The sequence below is a fragment of the Melitaea cinxia genome, chromosome 10 (assembly GCF_905220565.1).
Source record: "Melitaea cinxia chromosome 10, ilMelCinx1.1, whole genome shotgun sequence".
NCBI lineage: Eukaryota > Metazoa > Arthropoda > Insecta > Lepidoptera > Nymphalidae > Melitaea > Melitaea cinxia.
The window spans coordinates 9,560,621-9,577,364 of NC_059403.1; the positions used below are offsets into that span (position 1 = coordinate 9,560,621).

At 32.3% G+C, this 16,744-nt stretch overlaps 1 protein-coding gene and 1 long non-coding RNA gene across 2 annotated transcripts in view; one reads left to right on the plus strand and one right to left on the minus strand.

The window, feature by feature from the left end:
* Positions 1 to 16,640, minus strand: part of LOC123657063 (phospholipid-transporting ATPase ABCA3-like) — a 55,636-nt gene extending 38,996 nt beyond the window's left edge. The window contains exons 1-7 of the mRNA XM_045592661.1: positions 16,423 to 16,640; positions 15,858 to 16,117; positions 15,364 to 15,537; positions 14,569 to 14,813; positions 10,590 to 10,700; positions 6,014 to 6,155; positions 3,344 to 3,523 (exon numbers count right to left, since the gene is read on the minus strand). Coding sequence (XP_045448617.1) covers positions 3,344 to 3,523; positions 6,014 to 6,155; positions 10,590 to 10,700; positions 14,569 to 14,813; positions 15,364 to 15,537; positions 15,858 to 16,117; positions 16,423 to 16,634 — 1,324 coding nt within the window. The 5' untranslated portion in view covers positions 16,635 to 16,640. The remainder of the gene's footprint in view (positions 1 to 3,343; positions 3,524 to 6,013; positions 6,156 to 10,589; positions 10,701 to 14,568; positions 14,814 to 15,363; positions 15,538 to 15,857; positions 16,118 to 16,422) is intronic.
* LOC123657068 lies at positions 12,717 to 13,548 on the plus strand. Its single transcript, XR_006743645.1, has 2 exons — positions 12,717 to 12,930; positions 13,269 to 13,548. It is a non-coding gene; the product is annotated as an uncharacterized LOC123657068 (long non-coding RNA).
* Positions 16,641 to 16,744: the final 104 nt, after the last annotated feature.

The window sequence follows — 16,744 nt, forward strand, 5'->3', positions numbered from 1 at the left end:
GATAATGTCTACATCGAGTATTTTCTCGATTACCCTAACATGCGCACTACGAGAGACAAAATTCTCTTCCGAAGACTTCGCCTTGTCGAGTAGAGAAACATTATCAACCATAATCACAACTGAATATCATTCTTATTTCTTATGTCGTAAAGTTGAATTTACACGGTTATTGACCAATCGTGCCAAACCGGGATGAGCCAACGTTTGTATAATTTCAAACGAGTGACACGTGTTTTATTTAACAATGTTCTCGGCCTTTTGGCTAAGATAAAAAGTGTATATCTAATTTAAAAAATCTAATATGGAAAATAAAACGGCGTAAGTAAATGAATTTAATTATATATGTAAAACAATATGCTCGTGTTGTGCTTTATATCTTGTCGCACATTAGATAATTGTAATTCTATCACGCATTGTTTTTTTTTTTTTTTTAATTTTTAAAATTTTTTGAATTTTTGAATTTTTTTTTTTGATTATTGATTTTACTTTTATTCTATTTAATTTTATTCTCTTCGTATACCGAAATTATATAATTATAATAGGGAAACGCCATGGTATACAAAAAATAGGCACCCGGTTTTATTTATTTTTTATTTATCGTCTTTCTCGTCGATAATATTGAAAACGAGAAGTTTCTCTTCCTAAAACGACAAAATTCGACAAAATTACGATGTCATGTTAGCTTCCGTAGAGATAAATATCACAGATCACTAAAATTTAATGATTATCTCTTCTATTGACGTAACGAGAAGAGTATCGCGTGCACGCATGTTAGCTACTGTAGACATAGAGAGATAATACGAGAAAAGGGGTAGACAAAATTTTGTCGTGGCGCGCATGCTAGGCCTGCAGGTACTGGAAGTTGTTTGATATGTGACAAGCTTTATAGTTTTAAATATTTTTTCTAGATGGCGCTTATTTTATTGATGAAACTAAAATTATGCATCAGATATTATTATTTTCTATAAGTTTTGTATTTTAATAATGGAAATTTTTATTTTGCACATTATTTATCATATTTTTTATTATATTTTTTTAATTTATTATATTTTATATTTTTTAATTTAATGTATGAAATGTTGCTAAATAGTTCAGTTTTGAGGTATTTTTCACCTAATATTATGCACGTATTACAATTTGTTATTCACTGGTTTTCACAATGCTTTTTGATAGTCTCTTGCTTATAGTTCCACAGCACTTATTTTAAATGTTAATCACTGGTTTGTATTTATTTTACACTAAATACGAAGACACTATTTATCGTGGCGCAGTAGCATCTGCCCAATGCAATGTCAGTATAAAATCGTTTAATATTGACCAAAATGTCCAAAATGTCCGCTTCAAACTATTCAAACTATTAACATGTCAAAGTCCTTTCACTATCGATGTCACTTATTTATGATGTACTTACAGTTATTCTTCGATATTTCACTTTTCCATTTCCAGTACGGTATTATAACCACTAATTTGACCTTGCATGTCTGATCTAAAGTCAAGTTGACCCTGTACAAAGTTTACGTACGTGCTAGAACATCTGACCGTTACACTGCATTTTTGAATTTTTAACAAAGTTTTTAGATAAAATACTATTTTGTTGCACTGAAATCAAGTTTTAAATGAGTTAATTGTCCTTGTTTTGATGAATGTTACAGTTTATGCTGTTAAAATGTACTTTTATTTCCTGTTTCACCATTGAAATCGGCTCTTAATCGTCGTCACATTTAGAGTTCAATTGTTGTTTATTTCCACTATTGTTTTCAACCCAAACATTTTCACTTGTTTATTTTAACCTTATACACGTTTTTAAATGCAAACCTAGGAAAATTTCGTTGAAATTACTTTTTTTCGCGATTTATAAACCGGCGTAATAATAATAACAATAATATATTTATTTTTAAATAAATTGACGACTGTTTTGATATTGAAGTGATAAAGGACGGTCCCGGTTTCAGTTCGAGTTCAGAACGGAAATTTATAATTGTAGATATTACTTTTATTTTTTTCTGGTAGGTGTTTGTCTGTGTGACCATACCATATCGAAGCGAGCAATATTAAGCTGTCAATGCTAGTTATTATCACAAATACATGATAGCGATCGTTATTCTTGGTAGAGGCTTTTGTCCAGCCGTGGGCTGAATAACGTGCCGCTTCAGTTCAGTTAATGAAACATTGTTATCGCTGATAAAAAATAAATAGATAACTAAATAAGCTTATCTTTTCAATTTAATTACTTCTGTATACTCGTACAATAAAAACTGCTTTTTTCAAGGAAAGGTGACTTTATGAAGGAAGTGATTAGTAATGTAATTTAAATCGAAATTGATGAAATTACTTGAGTGACAAATAACTTTTATCTACATAAGGCTGCTGTTACCCAAAACACAAGCATTAATTTGCTAACTTTAAGAACAGAAACCTGTGTGTGTCATCATCATCATCATCATCATCATCATTTCAGCCTATTGCAGTCCACTGCTGGACATAGGCCTCCACAAGTTTGCGCCAAAAATGGCGCGAACTCATGTGTGTTGCCCATAGTCACCACACTCGGCAGGCGGGTTGGTGACTGCAGGACTGGCTTTGACGCAACCGAAGACGCTGCTGCCCGTCTTCGGCTTGTGTATTTCAAAGCCAGCAGTTGGATGGTTATCCCTCCATCGGTCGGCTTTTTAAGTTCTAAGGTGGTAGTGGAACTGTGTTATCCCTTAGTCGCCTCTTACGGCACTCACGGGAAGGGTGGCTATATTCTTTAATGCCGTAGCCACACAGCCAGCTGTGTGTGTGTGTGTGTGTGTGTGTGTGTGTGTGTGTGTGTGTGTGTGTGTGTGTGTGTGTGTGTGTGTGGGCGTGCGCATGTGCGCGCGCGTCTGTGCGTGTGTGTGTGTGTGAAATATGTATAATATAAAAAAAGAAAGCAAATAAATTGATTTAAAAAGTTTGTTTATTAACAAAGAATGAAAAAGTCACGGTTTTGCAAAGGGAATATAGTACAACTACTACTACAACTACTAACGTCCCTAGGGATTCACTGTTGGTGACCATTATAATTTCATTTTATATTATTTAAACTTTTTTAAAACAGCGATAAACAAACTTGTTGTAAGCAACGTTCTTAGTAATTAGGTATTAAAATATTTGTCACAACAATTTTTTTTTGGATAATGTAGTGCTTTTAATCTTGTTTTTTCATATTGAAACAATTGATTTGGTCAAACATAAGATCATTTGACTTCTGAGTCGTAACGTGATGCGTGATAGCCTCTTAATCAATCTCAATGCAGTATTTTTCCTTAAAACTTATCATTAAGTACACAAAAGTATGTAGGTATAAAAAATACGTTACCTTTAGACGTGCCCTCGCATATGATAAGCATTTGCAGCGCATATCCTATAGCCGAGTTCGATATCAAACTGAGCAGTAGTTTCGTAGTTAGACTGATATCCTCATACAGCATCTGAGTCAGCATAAACGCCGCATACGTTGAAAACCACGCAAGACCCATGAATGACGCGGCGGTATTCGCTGCAAAGCAATTAAATTATTATCATCCTTGTACAGCCTTGAAACATTTATTAACCAAGAAAATCGATGTAATTATTGCTTCATACAATACCATACATTTATTATAAGTATGTCTGTTTGATGTAGCTAATCGGGATCAAGGACGTTTTACGTACTATATAATATTATTATGAATATTTTATTATGAATTACTATATGTATGAATAGGACAGTTTTGGAGACATTTTATTTTTGTTCTAATTGTGGATTTGGTAAAACAGAAGTCGATATCATAAATATTTATGCGTTGACACAGAAAGACTTTGTGACGATTTCATTACAATTGTTTATAGAGCAATGTCTCCAGTTTTAAACGTTATAAAAAGATAAAACCTACACCATATTAGGAAGTTAGAAAATAATATAAATGCTGACATAAAATTGTGACTACTATTATTTACTCCTATAAAGCGAATTTCTTAAAAATATTTTGTATACTTAGCGACATCGACTTGGGTATCGAGTAGGTACACAAACGCACGATAAATATAGAAAAAAACAAGAATGCCTAAATGAAATCAACAATCACAATTCAATTAACTGTCCGATATAACTTTGTTAAAAAAAATGACAGAAAAATTAAAACTATTCTTATAATAATATTAGTTACAGCGATTGTGAAAGCAAATGTTGCTTTTCTCACATGAGTTTTACAACCAACTAATAATAATAACATATATTGAAAACTATATTTACTATATCAGTTTTATTTGTTTGGCTTTGTAAACAAGACAATTTATTAATTATTATTAAATTTTTAATTTAGCGAAAATATAGTTATCGCAATACAAATGTGTAAACAAATTTTATACTTCAATTAAGTCATAAGGGTCAAGAATCCTTGTGTCCTTAAATCACACCTGTTAAAAATTACTAAAGCCAATCTAGTTATTTCCTCTTTCTAAGGTTGCCCGGAAATGGTCGCGCCATAAGCAACAAGGCATCCTTTTGTACATTTCTTTCGTAACATTTTTAATTTGTAAAAACCCCACGATGGACTCAAATATAATTAAAAGGCAATAAAAACAGCCGAGATTGGTAGCGCGGTACATTCAATATATCATTAATATATTGAATGTATTATTACGTCAACGCTACGTAGATAATAAATACTTAGAAATCCCATTTCTAAAGCTTGTCCGTTAAAAATATTAAGGCCGCTACATAGGTAAAGTGTACGGGAAGGCATTAGAAAGCGGACGGGAGGAGAGGGAACGTGGTTAGTAAAACTGACGGGGATTTTTAATGCATACTGCAGCGTGAGAGTAACTCAGTAACAGTAGAATAAATTCTCGTGCTTCCCTACTTTAGCTCTCCAGAGCAAACGGAGCGACCGACGGCATGCGCAACGGAATCACAGACGGGACGACGCATGCGCGGTCCGTCCAGTGACGCAAGAGGAGGAATAAATATCGTCAGTACGATATTTATTCCTCCTCGTGCGTTTCACGTTCCCGTCCCGTCCGTGCTTCCGTGTTGTATCCTTATTCGTTTACATTTTCTATGAAACGACATTTCCAAAACTTTACGTCACGTTCCGCGCGGACAAAAACACGTTACTTATGCAACGGTCTCTAATCTTAAGTTTGTAATAATTGTATAAATTTATTAGCAAATCTGTCTGTTTGTTAAGTTTTTAAATCTTATCGGCTAAGCCCATTTTTATGTGCGTTTGTATAAAGAAACGTTAGCTCGTGGCGAAGGACATAACATTAAATTATGTAGAAAAATATAACTTAAAACGGTTGAAAACGAAAATTAAAAATGGTTTTATTTTGAATATACATATGTAACTTAACAAATCATATTACTTACTATGAATAGAAACAAAGTACAGGGGTTCAGGATTGCAATATATTTTATTTTAAAAAGTTTTACAAATAAATATTTCTTATTTTTTACCGCTTCGAAATTTAACCCTCAAATAATCGTAAATAATTTTAAAAGCAAGAAATAGTATTCTCATAACAATAAGTAAGTTCTATATATAACTCGTTCCAAGTAATCGCAGTAAACATATTTCGAGCATCGCACAAAAAGTATTGCCAATTTTTTTATTACTTTGTAAGAGTTTATTGAACATTTTAACGTTGAAAGACAAAGAAACAATGAAAAGTCATCAAGTGTACACTCTGGTCCATTAATGCAATTGTCAGTGATACTGCTTTCTGGTTCTGGCTGGTGGTTTAGGGTTCGATTCCCGCTAAGCGGGTTATATGTTTTACTTATCCTAAAAATATATGGGTATATCAGTCGACTGGTACCTAAAATACTTGTATTAGGTTGCCTTTTATTTTAATTAACCATTTTACCAATTCATTTATTCACACATCATATTCTTTCAGCCGTCTATTCTAACTTTAACTTTTTTTACATCTAAGTGTATTGAGCACGTGGATAAGCACAAATTACACTTAATAAAATAACTCTTTAGTAATACATAATTCATACCTCTTGTGAAGAATACGCTGACCATGAAGCAGAAAGACAGCGAAGCTATCACGAAGAGCGTCAAAAAGAAAAATAAAACCGACCACGGTGTAAAAGTGAGCACAGCATATCCTTCCCCATCTTCGGTCGAATTAAAAGGAATCTAAAAAAAATATATGTTATAATAAGTCGTTTTATTTTTTCTATATATGAATACGTGAAGCAAAAACTTTCCACTCCTTTTTACGAAAATTGCGCGAGCGCAGGAATTTAGAAATTTCGCACACTTAATCTATGTTCATATTATAAAGAGGAAAGATTTGATTGTTTGTTTGTTTGTTTGCATTGCATTGCAATAGCCTCCGAAACTACTGAACTGATTTGAAAAATTCTTTCACTGTTATGAAGCTAAATAATCCGCGAGTGACATAGGCTATATTAGATATACATATTTTCAAAAAAATTTGGGATAACTTAAATACCCGTGCAAAGCCGGGACGGGCCGCTAGTAGTAGTAGTTATATAGAGAGTTTATATAGAGGAGCGAAGAATGCAAATATATTCTTAAATTATGCATAAAAAAATACATTAAATCAGTAAAAAAAAAACTTTACACACATTACCATATATTTGACACACCATACGTAATACTATTTTGTTTATTGTTAGTCTGGGGTCAAATTGAGAATACATTATAGATTATGGTCGAATTTCGGCCACTAGTTTTGATAATTTAGCAGTAAGGCCGTATCTCATATTAATTTCTATAGCCATCATTTTAACCCTGTACTTCTAAAATTGTTTTGGTGTTTAATAAGGAGAACACACATACACACATAACCTTATTATAAACTAATAAATAAAAAATAATAATCATTATTATTATAATTGAGAAAATTAATAATATACACAATAAACTCTGTGTGATAAACAAATATAAAAATAAATAGTAAAATCTTAAATAATAAAATCGTAGTCTTAAAAAATATATAACAATAAATAGTAAAATCTTAAATAATAAAATCGTAGTCTTAAAAAATATATAACAATAAATAGTAAAATCTTATGCAAGTTATTTTACGATTTGATTTCAACGACAATATAAGGACATTGAATTAAAAATAAAAATAAAAACTACATGAAAACGCCGAATTCGGAATAGATTTTTTGCTGGAAAGCTTTTTGAGAACCGGTACCTCGCCGAGTCGAATGATAATTATTTATTTAACAGTTTTTATCACGGTTTCATCAACTTTGAATTATTTACTACATTCGACTTTATTGACACGTACGTGTACGTTGCTTATAGATAAAAATCTTCTTTTTTCTAAATTATGTATTTTAAAGTCAAGAATCGCTTAGTCGCCTTCGTTATAAAAATATTAGAACATTCCAAAAATATTATGATTTATTAGTTTATATTTCGCATAATTATGTGGAATATATACATCTAACTTACAAAGTTTAGTAAATAAAGCAACGTTAAATTTTGTATTACATTGAAATTACCCATTGCATTACAATAAATTGACATAATTGCAAGAAGATATCAACCTAATCCCAGTGGTGTAATAACAACCAAATGTTTCTCAATGCCAAAAAATCCCACCTCATCAGGTTTACCAGAAAACATAATTTTGTTCAAAGTCAATACTATATTGATACTGAAAAACTGGCTGCGGTTTGATCGGTGCGTGATTTGGTTGTCATACTAGACAGCGAATTAAAATTTACGGAACATGTCGATAGCATAGCCACCTCAGCTACAAAGTCACTGGGTTTTGTATTTAGGAATTCCAAAGAGTTCGGAAAACCACCTACTACAATTAAGCTTTATCAGAAAACTGCAGTCAAATTTGGAGTCCTCACTACAAAATCTATTCGATCCGATTTGAAAGAATACAAAAGAGACTGCTACGTCATCTCGCGTACCGCTCGAACGGCAGTCATAGTAGTAATTCATACGGAGTTAGGTTTATTCAATATAATATGTTGTCACTGCAATCACGAAGAATTATTTCGGACATGATGTTTCTGCACAAAATACTCAATAACAGCATTGATTGTCCACCAATACTTCCAGTATTTCATTATAATATACCATCCAGATTACCCAGGGAACCGCACGCCTTGTTAAATGTATCTCTCTATAGATCCAATTTGGGCAAGTAATTCTCCTTTGGCTCGACTGGCACGTACTTAGATTTCTGGCCTTGACATTACTTTTGATGGCTTGCACGCCTTTAGATTTAAATTGATCAGTTTTTTATTGCTAATTGTTTACTAGATTAATTTAGTCGTTGATATTATTTTGATTCCAATTGGTTATTTTCATAAAGTTATTCTTACATTACCTTTAAAAAGAAATACAATTAAACTTCTTTAACCTATTGTGTAAAATAATTCTTTTTGTTTTATTGTTGTAATTTCTGTTAGTAATCCTAATAAATAAATAAATAAATAACAATGGATATAAGGGTTTATATATATATAAAACTATTTATACTTAAAATTAAGAACGAAATAAAAGATGAGAAACATGTTGCCGATTTGGAGGCTGTTATATTTCTGATTCTCATACAGTACACAATTACATTCATGTTTCTTAAAAACAAGTCCAGGAATTAATTAATCTCTATGTTTAGTCTTCGTTCTTAATACTATGAACTGCCCGGTAGCAATACTAAGTCAGCGGAAAAGTTTCGTAGTAATCTAAGACGGCCGGCGTGCATAACTAACTACCTACTGTAAGCGTGAGCTACTGTCAGACAAAAAATTTGATGGCTGATTCACTATTGTGATGTCATCAACACAGTAGGTACTTTGGTAACTTGTTTTCTTCAAAGTCACTCACGTCAATGATGACACGACTCGTAGAATTGTGAGGTCATTAGAGAGGGTAGACAAACCGGCAGAGAATTGCCATTTTATTTATGCAAATTTTTATAAATAAGTATATTCAAATTCAAGGAAATGTCAAAAATAAAAATTCATCTGATATAAAAAAAATAACACGCAGATTGTTATTCATTTATGTGACAATTTTTTAGTCCAACTAGTATATCTAGGTACTAGTTGTATTAATTGCAAAAGTGGAAGGATGTATGGTTGATACTAATCGTGCCGAACGATTGAATTGTAATAAAACTTGGTATACAAGACATTAAAACACTGAACACTATATTCCAAAATTCAGTGTCAGTTGAAACTGTTCGAGTTCTAAGTCACGTATATAAAACTGCGTGACGTAGAGTATGTATATAATTCGATTTAATGTCTGACCAGCTTTGGCCATGAATTATATTTTAAGCAGCAATATTTTAAAGCGTCACGTGTTGATAAAATAACTATAGAAAAAAATAAGGTCACGGCCAAACAGTTGCTATGTTTAAGTTTAATATGAACAATATTCAGTCAGCGATGTTATAATATCACACGAGTAATTCAAAGTCATTGTAATTTTAAATATGAAATTCGACTGACATGCCGCCTTTTAACTTTTACTGGTTATGTTGAAAGGTTTTTGAAGACTATAATAAATCAATCAATCATTTATTATATTATATAATTTGTCGAGAGTCTAGGACAAGGATGAGCAACACGCGGCCCGTTAAACATGTTTATGCGGTCCGCTAAATCTTTACTTTTTTTATTTTTTTATTTTATATATTTTTTTAATATTTATTATAAATAAAGTTTCGTAAATTATTAATAGCAGTTAACCTATCTTGCTCTAGGCCATATGTCTCGCCAAAAAAATTACTTCCAGACAACCCAATATTTACAATTAATTTATAAACACATGTTTTTCATGAATACACGTTCAGTTGAGAAACGACTTGCGTTGCATTATTTTATCTCCTATTCCCGCAGATCTTACTAATACGTCTTGTAAAAAATAAAATAAAATAAAACTATTTTAACAAATGTTTAGTATGAAACTTAATGAGGATAATGATTGCATAAGTTATCAGTTATCTGTTCTGTTTGGCTTTATTCAGTTGGAATTATTTACCCAAACTATAAAATGTACTTGTTTGGAAAGTTATTATAACATAGATAAAGAAAAAAACTGTTTCTGAAAAAATAATTTCAATTATATCTTCTTCGTTATTTAGAAGTAAAGTATAGAAAGCAATAAATTAGAGAATGAAATTTTTTTAAGGTCAGTTAAAACTTAATTAGAACTAGATCTTACTTAAATATATTTATATCAGTGATTAATTAATAGTGTTTTTTTGGTTTTAAAGTGATAACAAAACAGATTATAACTGTAATTAATATTTATAGAACAACGAAACCTACCAAATGACATTGACATTGGTGAATGGACATCTGTCTAGAACAAGCCTGTTCAACCCCGGGCTCAACAGATACTATGGCCCGCGAAAGATTTATTAAATGGCTCCCGCGCAAGCAAGTTCTCAAATACCTACCAAATTGCGTTACAGTTTTCAAGTATTTTTTCATTCAACATAATATGTATGTGAAAAGGTTTTCTCAGAAACCACAAGAAGTTTCAAACTTAAGAAACATTTAATGTGTTCAATTTTTACTTTTGAGCAAAATTATTTGAATTAAATACTTAAACTCTTACCTTAAATAATATCACCATGAGCATAACAGATATTAACAGGAACGAGAATTGTTTAATGAACCACGCCAGCCAGTGCAGCCATGATGGCAGTCCCATTATCGTCATAGTTTCCTGTTGAAGAACACACACTTATACATTATATATCTTAGGAAAAAGACAAAAAAATGGAAAAAACAGAATACACACCTATTTTTTTTTAACCGTATAAAATTTAGAATGTACCGGACTGGATGCTTTTTGCGTATGAAGCTTAAAGCGGAAAAATGATAGGAAAAATAGCGGTCAATATAAAATTAAATAAATAATATTGATGTAAACAAAATAAATATATGTCGGCCCTTGCGCTTTCGTAGGCAATTAGAATGGAATTTATAAACAACAGATGAACCAACCAAGCCACCTAGCACATCGTTCGATAGTCACCTACCCTCACTCATTATATTACTCGAGTTATTCTGACGAGTATAAAACGAACAGTGCAACCTTGGCTTGGCTAAGGCAGTCTTATCTCTGGCTTGGCACGATGCACTTGTTGTATCCTGCTAGTAGCTTAACTTAGAATCTTTTAATAATTAATTTGTGCAAACGTATTAATTGTTACATAATAGGACAACTCGAGCAGTGAAGGTGAACGTTGATGCGCATCTCAAAGGGGATCTCCCTAAACCTACATCTAGGTCGCAAGTCCTAGGCACTGCTCCGAGTTACTCCCTCTGCCACAAGATGGGACTCGGCACCCGCACGGTGAAGCCATCGAATGCTAAGAAGTTAGTCCCCCTCCTCATTAACTAATAACTATCTTGTGTTACCTCACATCGTTATTAACCAGTATATGACCTTTTTTCTACATCAGCTACGTTATTCCTGTATTATAAGAAATTTGTGATATCATAAATTGTGTTTACTTGTGCCAACATTGACCACTGGAGCCCACAGTAGACCGAGTACTCTGAGACGATGAGCGAGAGACATCTACCCTCAATCTGACATATATATTAAATGTTATTAAATTCAATATAGAATCGCAAAATCAATAAAACTATAACTATCTACTCATTACAAATACCTGCATGTATCAAAACTGTTTTAAAAAAAATATTACACAAAATAATTAGCACAAAGAAGAGAAGAGTGTGGTTACGCTTCTATAAGTTCTATGATGTTTTGTAGACCTTAATCCTATAAAATAAAAAGCCTTGATAGAAAAGGCCTGGGTATTTGGAAATAAGAAACCTTTTGTCGTGATTACAGTTTATATTTGAGGGTGATGACATGTAAGGTAAGGTCAACCAAACCCAATGAAAGTCGATTTAACTGTTTAAAACACTAAATTTATAAAGATAATTGAAAGTATTATTTAGGCAGTGTAACGTTATGCGTACATTATTTATACAACTAAATTAAAATATGCTTAAATTTAATATTTAAAATACGTGAAATGAAAAAAAAAAACACCATTAATTTATTATAATTAAATTTTGCATGAAAATCTACAGTAAATTATAATAAAAATTATGTGGTGTCATGGGCACCAGGTAGGAACGAAGTTCCTTCGGATAGTATAGAAGCAACAATTTGAAAAAAAAAAAATGTTGAATTTTATACATATTTTCTAGGTCTTGATTTTTTTTTAATTTTGTTGATTGATTTTTAATTAAGTACATAAAAGTATTTTTAGGAAAAGTATATTTAGGAAATTTAGTATTTTAGAAAATAACAAATACCGTAAAATAAAATAAATCAAACAAAATAATAATAATAATAATAATTCAAACTATTAAGTGAAATAAAAAAAAAACATATGGCTTTATTTATTTTTGTCGACAGTATAAAATTACATAAATAATTTAAATAATATTTTAGTTTTACAAACATCATATTATACAGTCGTGTGACTGATATTGCGTCTCTTCCGTTATATATTTTTCTTACGGTTTTAGTATCACATTTTTTTCAATTCGCTCGCCCAGCCAAATGTCAAGCCTGCCGTAAGGAACTTCGTTCCAAAACACCATTTTATCATACATTATTTTTTCTACAAACAAATAATATAAATTCATCAACCGGCATTTATATGTTCGCGCGGGCAACATTTTTATCGGTTCAAAAATTCAAATAGATCTTTTGTCTCGGGTTATAAAAACGGCAGTCAAGGTCGCCGCGTCATTCATTATTTGAATTTTGTCTCGAGAAATTAGTTTTTTATTACGATCTCTGACGTGTCGAATAATTGGATATTTAAGCATCGTAACCGTTATCTCTAAAATTAGTGTGATCCTTGCATAGCGTTCTCTCGAATATAACAAATATATCGTGTCAGTGCTTATCGCCCGCAAACTGGGTAAGTGGTATTTTAATATCGCAGGCAATTTATATAGTTTTTTTAATGCAAGTAATGTACAATGTATTCAATAGCATAAATCACATTTTTATTATTTCTTCTTAGATTTCATCATCTTTAAAGTCTACCCTCATTTTTATTTTATTTTTTATTATAATTATAAATTTCACCTACCACTTAGTTAACCAACTTTCTAAAAATATTAATCTAAGCTTCTGACTTTATGATTCCACGGCACTACTGCTACAATTTAGGTGTTTTCTTTTATAACGCAGTGCCGTGGTTGTTCGCAAATAGTGCTGGACCGCTTATTGTTATGTTTTGATGGCGCGTTCCAGGGTTCGACGTTTGGGTCACCAAATTGGAAGTTTTTATCCAACGCTTTCACCCCAACGACGAGAGTGCTCTCCGCCGGGTTTTGTATTACCCGTTCCTACCGCCTCTGATCGATAGCGGAATCTTGCCACGCGATTCCCGGGATCACTACCTGCACGGCGAGACGCAGCAGAGTACCTGAGCCGGACTGCATTAGAGTTTGTGTGAATTAAGTGCTCAACCCCGCCCATATATTTTTTTTTTCATCTACCTCACCGAGTCTAATAAATCTTTTCAAGGCATGGTACTCTGGTTTCATTTACGACCGTAATTAGACCAGGGGAACCGTGACAGCAGAAGTACAGACGTCATATGTGCAGTACGGAAATCTTAGGTTAAAGAACTAAGTTAAAGAAGGGTATTAGATCGCAAAGGCAATTTACATTGCCGAGTGTCCCCGTATCGTGAGGTAACCCATTCATCCTGCCGAGTCAAGAGGTAAAATAAGGAAAATAATGAAAATCAAAAACAGCTTTATTCAAATAGGCCCCACCGATATTACTCGTAATAATCGATAATAATAATACAATTAACTAGAGCAATTTAAATAATTATCACTGTGATGCAGAAGTGCTAAAAGGGTTCCCGGAATTCCGCCATAAGCGCGACGAAGGAACACCCCAGAGGTTTTGGTCGTTGCGAGAACCCGGGCCGTGGTGTATCCACAGGGGATTACCCCTGGGTCCAAAAAAAAAACATGATCACTGCACTCCACTTTAAGGGAGCAGGGGCCTAATCTTCGCTAGTATCTGTTGCCGTTGAAACTGAGGCCGTGGTCTGTCACAGCCGTGTTCAATTTTTTTTTGTTCCGTATGCCGGGTCTGCTAAAGAGTCGATCACGCTTCCTTGTATATGTTGAATCGTAGATTGCACATACCTACATTACATTGCTGAGTGTGCGGTAACCCGTACACTTAAATAAATTTTGCTGTTGTTTGTTTTTGTTTTGGTGTTAAATTTTGTTATACATTCAAGTTCTTTGATTTTATAATAATATTTTATACATATACAACAAAATGTTTAAGTGCCGTGGAGCCGTGGAAGTTGGCGCAGTGATAGGCATTGGTTGCTTACCTTAGGAACAGACAACCACAAATGTGTGTATGTTTAACATACTCTTGTTTAATAGTCATTATTTTGAGGGACCCACATTGTATAAACAAACGGTTTAAATCATTTGAACATTTTAATGAGATTAAAAAACTAATGAATTCTGAAAATTTATTAAATGAAGCAATTGTGTAATAAAAGAATCAAACTTACCTTTAACTGCATTTCCTTTTCGGCAGTGACAACTCGGACGGTGTTAACGAAAGTGTAGGCGAAGCACATCATCAGAATCATCGATATAAATCTCTCCATAGCGACGAGTAAATCGTCTCGTCGATACGAGAGCTGAGGCAGACGTTGGAGATATACTTTCGTGTTTATAGGCTTTCCTGTTTTTTGTTTTATAATCTCCTGTGACACAGCATGTTGGACAGCTAGGAACATCTCCGGTGAATAGCCTACAAATTGTTCTCACGTATATATATATATATATCTATATCTATAATATAAAAATGAGTCGCTGAATGTGTTGCTAAGCGCAAAACTCGAGAACGGTTGGACCGATTTCGCTAATTCTTTTTTTAAAATATTCCTTGAAGTACGAGGATGGTTCTTACGGAGAGAAAAATTAAAAAAAAAAAATTTAAATTTCCTGAAAAAGTCTAAAAACAACACTTTTCTATACTCCCATACAAAAGATTTGTGATAATACTTAAAAGTCAATTTGAACTTTAATAACATACGATAAAGTTTGTGTTAGGCGATACGAAGTTCGCCGGGTCAGCTAGTATATATATAAATATATATATAAAATTTAGCACAAGCAGACGGTACGATGACCGCTGTTCATGATATTTACATGTAAAGAATTATTTTACAAATGATGTAAACAAACATTTTTACAATATTTACTCCAACAAGATTGTTTATTTTTATATAAATCTGTATACAGTAAAAAATTTATGTAAATTGTTTAAATTATTATTATTATTATAGAAAAATTCGAACCTGGCATTTTGCCGCCATACATGTCATTCGGCTCACGAGGACCAGGTTGAGGGAACAGAGGAAACAGTAAATTCGTTCTCCAGCTTATTCGTATGGGATGTTCTAACATTGGTGTTCTCATGACTGCAGGAAACCTTAAGGTCACTTTTATATCATCAGGCCATTCAGTGGCATCTAAAATTTGTACACAATTAGAGCATGGGTAAATTATTCTTATTTTTTCAAGAGAGCAAGCATTTTATTGAGTAGGTAACTATGTATTTAATGTGTGCTTCCATACTTGAGTTTATGTTTTTTTTTTCTATTATTGATAGCTTTGTTCTAGATTTCACTTGCATTTTCTTTCATAAATGTATAAAACAAATATTATAGCATTGACAATAAAAACATGAAAATTAATATTGAAAGCAAAAGCGGCTAAATTTTAATTATTAATGGTCAAATAAATGCGGTAATAGTACACATCTAATGAAAAAAGTCTGTTAGTTACTCACTAGCCATACAATCATCAAACTGAATGCCAACAAGGATGCGATTCATAACATTTGGCTGTATGAGTGCAGCTTCTAGTGCTTTTGAATCATTATATCCTTTAGGTTCGGGAAGCATTTTTGGGTCAAAGAGGAGTGCAATAAATCCATTTAAATTATCTAAAGCTACTGTGGCCATGGCATCTTCTGTGACCTTCCTTGTAAGTGGATTTTCTGGTGAAAATGCCAAAGTTCCTTCCCTCTTCGCTGATGTTAAGTTTCCTCTAAATTTAATATGGAATGCATTAATAAAAATGGTAAGAAAAAACTTATTTGCTGCTTGCTATAGTACCACTAGAACTTCATACCAATTTTGTATTATTTTTTACAATTACAGAAACACAAAAGTATAAATGCTTTTAACTTTCAATTTCTAATCTCTGTGATATTTTGTCTTAAAATTATTACTCTTTAAAAATGCATATTATTTACATACAATTTAAATTATAGTGCAAGGGGTCTATGTTGATTATTCGAGCTACTTAAGTATTTTTATAGAGAAAACAATAAAGAAATTATATATACTTACAACTGTCTTCCACTTATATTGAAATATGTCGGGAGAAAAGGTGGATAGGAAATATCTGGCTTCGATTGCGGATCGACAAGGCATCTTATTAATATTAAAAATAAAGAAAATATCACAGGTGAAGCTATTTCAAAAAGTGTTTGCCATTTGTGCCTTCGTTGTAAGAGAAAATTTTTCCAAATTAATAATTTTAATTTCTCAAAAGAAGACATTTTGTGTACTGCTGAAATAATATTTATGAGTTATAACATCACTTAAAAATTATCGTAATTAATAAAAATAAATAATATACTACAGCTCGACTTTATGATTTGTATAATAC